The sequence below is a fragment of the Kogia breviceps genome, chromosome 6 (genome assembly GCF_026419965.1).
Source record: "Kogia breviceps isolate mKogBre1 chromosome 6, mKogBre1 haplotype 1, whole genome shotgun sequence".
Lineage (NCBI taxonomy): Eukaryota > Metazoa > Chordata > Mammalia > Artiodactyla > Physeteridae > Kogia > Kogia breviceps.
In genome coordinates, this window is record NC_081315.1 from 142,879,224 (window position 1) to 142,885,223 (window position 6,000).

At 53.0% G+C, this 6,000-nt stretch overlaps 1 protein-coding gene across 3 annotated transcripts in view; it reads left to right on the forward strand.

The window, feature by feature from the left end:
* The window catches only part of KIAA0232 (KIAA0232 ortholog), an 87,857-nt gene extending 82,099 nt beyond the window's left edge, over positions 1-5,758 (forward strand). For 2 of the 3 annotated variants that reach the window (XM_067036719.1, XM_067036720.1), the window contains exons 8-9: positions 1,220-1,317; positions 3,261-5,758. In XM_067036719.1, the coding sequence (XP_066892820.1) occupies positions 1,220-1,317; positions 3,261-3,440 (278 nt within the window). In that variant the 3' untranslated portion in view covers positions 3,441-5,758. The remainder of the gene's footprint in view (positions 1-1,219; positions 1,318-3,260) is intronic. The other variant, XM_059066200.2, reaches the window with a different exon arrangement.
* The last annotated feature ends 242 nt before the right edge of the window (positions 5,759-6,000 follow it).

A 6,000-nucleotide genomic window follows, 5' to 3' on the forward strand; every position in this document is an offset into this window, starting at 1 on the left:
AACTGGGGCTCCAGGAGGTTCAATAATTGGCTCCAAGTTACATCACAAGTAAGGAGCGTCGTCAGGAATCAACTGGCGTCCGTCTGATCCCAGAGCCTGGGTGTGTTCGTGAGCCCACACTAGTCAGTTTGAGGGCCTGAGGCTGTCAGAACTGGAGGTCACGGAGAGTACAGCCTTTTGTGGGAGGCCGGGCAGGGCCCAGGCGTGCCCGCCCCCAGTGATGGCAGGAGGGCCCGCGGTCATGGAGCTGGCCCTGCCGCCGCTGTGGCGCGTGGGGCGGCGCACAGCTCGTCCAGCACCTCGCGGTGACTGCTGCAGGCGGCCGGGCTGGAGTCCTGCCACCCTTTCTGCAGAGTTAAGGTGACTGGGGGGCCGGTGCAGGTTACGGCCGGTGGGCACCAGCCCGGGCTGTGCTTCGGACTCACCCGGGAGCTTCTCAGAAAGTTCTCATGCCCAGACCAAGTCAGTCAGAAGCTCGGGTGTGGGCCTGGGCTTCCAGACTTTTCTTAAAGCTCCCTGGGTGATTTGAATGCGAAAGCAGGGTTGAGAAGCATTAGACTAAATGATTTACCTGATTCCTTCCAATTCCAGCTTACAGTCCTGTCCGCTTCCGAGAGCTGCTTACCCAGTCAAAACGCTGGCCCCCTTCCTCCTCCCTGTCGCGCAGCTGGCTTAGTTTGCTGCTGAGCTGAGGAGGAACAGAGGACGTGGCCCTGCTTTGTTTTCTCCGTTGCCCCCCCTTGTCTGAGATTCCTTTGCCCACTTGTCCTGCGAACATACGCGTGGTGCGTCATCCGTCCCCCTCCACACCACGCACGCGCTTGAGAGCTCGGACCGTGCTGGTCGTTTTATCCTGTGTTCCCAGGGCCTGTCACTTAGAGGTGTGAGTACGTGTTTGTTGAATGAGTGTCTCGTGGTGGGATAACAAGAATGCATGGTTACGCTGGCCTGTGTTTTTGTTTTTTGGTTTTTCTTAACCCCGTGAACAATTTGTTAGAAGAATTTTTAAATTGGCCTAACGATTTCCTCGTATACACCTATCTGGCTGATGCTGAACATGTCTGCTTTTAGTGACTTCTTAAAATCTCCAAAGGGCTGTAGACCTAATTGATCTGACTTTTCATTGAAAAATGAAACAAGAATGTATGTTTCGTAACTGTGTCTTAATGAAATTTCCCCCCCTTTCCCTCTTTTCCCTTCTCCATTCAAAATGATTAAGAATGTTATACAAATGCCAAGGGAGAGAATGGTATAGAAGAATATCCAGATGTTAAAGAAATGCCCAGTAATGAAGAGCGTCTGTTAGATTTTAATAGGGTAAGTGGACTGTCCTCCTCCTTATTAACTTACAAACGGCCACCACAACCCCCAGAGTCTGGGAGTCCTGTGACTGCCTTTCCCGTCACCCAGCTCTGTGGATGTGGCCTTTCTCGTCTGTGGCCCTCTGGTCTGCATCGCCTCCCACTTACTGCCAAGGCTTCCCTCTCTGCCTGAGGTCTGTCCACCTCGCTGCCGCCGGAGGGGGCTTCTCCACGCGGGTCTGACCCTGTCACTCCCCTTGAACTCCTTGGGTGGGCGCCCTTCTCCCCATCCGAGTGTTCTGGCCTCCAGGGAGCCCTTCGGTGCTCCTTCCTGCCCCTCAGCTGGCTGCACGTGCTGCCCGCCTGTGAGCTCCCTGGGGCAGGGGCAGGGCCCGGGTAGGCAGGCAGGCGAATGAGTCGGAGGGAGCTTCTCTGGCTTCTCGGTGTGATTTTGCCACCGTCAGTTGGAGTCTCGTGAGAAATTGCTCCCAAAGCGCCCTGTGGTCTTGCTGTCCGTGGACCTGTCAGACCGAACACATCCGGGCGGACGTTTGGGGGCGCCCCCCAGCGTCTCTCCATCTCCGGGGGTGTTCCACCGCCCAGCGTCAGCCCCCAGACCCAGAACTCGTTCTTCGTGCCTCTTTCTCTCACCTACACACGCAGTCTGTGTGCCCGTCCTGACCACCCACCTCCCGGCCGGCTCCATCGTTCACGCTTCCTCCGCCTCACCGCCCCCTGCGGACCGCCGCCGTGGGCTTGGCCATGGGCTTGGACGCGGGCTTGGCCGTGGGCTTCACCTTGGCCTTCCTGCTTCCGCCTTTCCCTCCCCAGTCTTCTCCCCACACCGTGAGGCAGGACAGCCTCGCGAGGGTTACCTCGTTTAGTCTCACAGCCGCCCCGGGAGGTAGGTGCTACTATTTTGCGGAAGAGAAAACTAAGGCGGTAAAGGTTCCGCACGTGTATGTACACAGCCACAGCCCACGTGCAGACCCGAGCCGCGGCCCTCAGCCCCGAGTCCGACTCCCGCCGCGGGGCCTCTTCGCCCTCGCGCGCTCCCTGCCAGGCCGCGTGTGTTTGCCCCCCTCGCCTGCCCCTCTGACCCCGCGTCCTCGGGGGCTCTCAGCCAGGGACAGTACTGCCATCTGGAAGTGGGGGTGGGCGGGGGCTTGGGGGGGTTTGCTAGTCACTGTGACTGGGTGACTCGGGAGGCGCGGCTCGTCACTTCGGGGAGGGGGAAGCATGACTAGTCTGTGTTGCGGGGAGGCATCCCCAGGTATTATGGGGTGCAGGGAAGCACCACCGGGTATTATGACTGGGGAGGGACTAGCACTTGCACTTGGTGTCCTGAGATGCTACCCATCTGGTGGGTGGGGGACAGTCCCACGCAGCCAAAAGTACCCCCCAGAGGTACCGTATACCTATGGACCCCCGATTCGGAAGCACAGCCCCGGGGCCCCAAGCCAGCTCTGGCTGCTGCTGTGGCGCAGCTTGCTTCTCGGCCTGCGGGCGAGGGTGCCCCGCCGCTCCTGCCTGTGGAGCCCCGTCAGCCACGTCCCCCAGCTGGTCGGCGCAGCGGGGAGCTGGGGAGCTGTGCTCGCCCGTCTGCTTGCTGTCCTCTCCCCTGGAACGTGAGCCCCAGCAGGGCAAGGCCGTGCCGTCCTCCCGGTGGACGTCCTCCCCGCTCAAAGACTCGTTTCCATCCAGCCCAGACATCGGCAGTGTTTTGTCCAAGGGGTTGAACGTGGAGAAGTAGGGTTTGGGATCGTGTACAGATCAGGGAGGAAAGCTTGTATGTTTTGCTTTCAAACAGGAGAACTCTTCAGACGTTTGTAACTCTCTACTGGAAAACATCACCAATTTGTTTCTTAATCTCTGCATATATAGAGTGTCTCACACACACAGCCCTTCTGAAAAACTAGATGGCTTTTGACCTGTTGACCATTGTTCCTTTCATCTCAGGTGTCTTCTGTTTATGAAGCAAGGTGCACAGGAGAGAGAAATTCTGGAGCAAAATCAAACGGCTTCCGCAGAAAGATGTACTCCAGTGCCAGCTCCGCCTCGGAGGACACGGGCTCGGAAGGTGGAGGCGCGTGGGTGGAGCCCAGCGAGGAGGAGCTCTTCTCTCGAACTCATCTCTAAACCTGCAGAGTAGTACAAATTATTTTTAAAAATTGATATGTGAGCGAAAAGTACCCTTTTGTGAGGCCTGTTCATCTAAAACAACAACTTAGGTTTCTAAGGTTTCTTCTTCAATTAACTGGTTCAGATCAGTAATTATCTTTCTCTTCTTGCTTATTTTAGAGTTGAGGACAGCTATCCTGTTGAAGATTTTTTTTTTTTTCAAGCTGTTAAATTCTTGGCTATTTGAAATAGACTAGATGTGTTGTCATACCAAGAATGGGTGTGCATGTGCTCGTCTTAGAAGCATCACTGCCTTTTGCATCTTCACTGCAGCTGCCTTCCTTCCGGCTGCAGTCACACCACTATCACCTCATTAGCACCGCAGTGTCAGCAACCACTTCCGCTCTTCAGAGACTTTAGCTTTGGGCACATTTAGGCTTTGTCCTCTAAGAACTGGGATATGAATACGTACCCGGTAGTGGATCAGTGCCTTTCTGAAGGCAAGAGGGCAGCATGGGTGGCTCATCCCGGTCTTCATTCAGTAAAATCTCATGTACATTTAACGTAGGAACCACAAGGGTGTGCTTTTAGAGACTTACAAAATACTGTGTTTTCTCTCTTAGGATTTTCCCCCTAGAGTATCATGGACAAAACCATGGTTTGTGACTTTCTTGCCACCTGAGGCAGCCAAGGCTGTGAGGTACGGGGTGGGGCTTGAGGCCAGGCGGGGTGAGAGCGCACCCCGACCTGCTCTGAACGCCGCAGTGACGCTCCCCCCAGGCACCACTCAGGGTCGTCTGCGGTGAGTCTGACAGTACTCGACGAGGACCTTAGTGGCAGATGAGAGTTTTCTGGTGACCGATACTGAATCGAAGCCCCCAGAACCTGAGACTGTAAACGTTTGGCACGCAGGGAAGGCCACCCCAGCGCCCCAGAGAGACCTTGGCTGCTCCAGCTGGCTGCTCTTGTGGCTGCGACTTACTAAATAGCTTCGATCTCATTGCGTGTTTAAGAGAATGTTCTGGGCAAGTTCTGTGTGTGGCGGGTCGGAGGGTCGAGTACTGACTTCTCCCATAGCTCTGTGATCGCTTCGTGGGACCCGCTTTCCCGTGTCACTCGGGAACCCAGGGGTCAGTCCCTCTCGTCCAGTCCCGTCTGTCCGTGACGGTTGCTTCCTTGAGCTTTCGCGCTGCCGTGCAACAGGTTGAAGTTAGAAGGAGCAACATTTCCAAAACCTGAACGTTTAAAATTGTTTTTCCTTTTTAATCAACTCATTGTTTTTTTCAAAAAGAAAAACAATGTGTGACGTCAATTTAGCATGTGTAACATCAGGAAGTCTAACATGGGAGAGACAGCTTCACCACGATGTGGGCGGGCAGTAAACACATAACTTACTAGCTGGGAGCTGAACTGGCTGAGAAATACATGATTTGCTTCGAGCGTTGGGTTTTGTTGCCTTTTTCTTAATTGATGACACAGACAACTCCACCCAGGGCTGTGGGGTCACCCCCGGCGCTGTCTGTCCTCACTGTGGGGAACCTGACGGGCCGTTGGGCTTGGTCTCACCACAGGTCAGGGTTTGTTTTTATACAGCACATCTTTGACACTTTAAAGTGGGTTTGTGTGTGTGTGCGTGTGTGCGCGTGTAAGGTTTTATGTTGCTGTTATTTATTTACAGACTTTATAAGGTTATATGTATTTTTCTTTCTTCCAGAGCTTCCTAAAAATTGATTAGCACCTGCACTGAAATATAATTTAACAGCAAAGGCAAAAAAGAATTGGAAGTTGTAAATTCCTACAATCACTACAGTGACGATCATCCTAGAAATCGTTGCTTATGTAGCCGAGACCAAATAAATATATTTCAGACACAACCTTTAGCTCAGTTGATTTTGGACAGCTGCTTTTTGTCACGAAAGGGCTCCAGGTGGTCAAGGTGCGGACTCCCTTACACGCTGTGGGAAGACACCGCACCCCCCACGGGGAATGGGAATGGATTACAGGTGGGCAAAGGGGGTTGACAGATTATGTATTTATTGGTTTTCATAGCTAAGGGGCTGAAGCCCAGAGGCTTTCAGCGACAGAGCTGAAAGTATGGTTTTCAGTTTTGTCAATGGATGATCACAGAGAAAAAGCATTTTTTAAAAAGTTGGCAAAACGCTGAAACGCACTGTGGTATGAAGCGCATTGCATATCCATAGCACTGAAGTATCAGTTTTCCATTCCTGGGCTATTTTTTTTCCCCGTGGTTGTATTGTTCTGATTTCACGTACACCAGAGTAACTGGTTTTTTGTTTTCTTGTGGAGTTAACACCAAATAAAAAATTTAAAAAACAGTTGGTTGTCTTTATTTATCATAGCAAAGATTCTTTTATAAAGAACCCCAGCCTCCTCTTAATTACGTGTGCCCAGGTCACATCATTCCAGAAGAAGGTTATTTAGCTCTTCCTATAGGCGTCGCAGAGAGTGCTGGCGTCTGCTTTGCTGGAGAAGAAAATGGGTGGGGCCTGCTGAGAAAAGAGTCCACACCCCCCCTATCCCCACCCCTAGGAACTACTGCCTGAACCTTGCAAAGAAC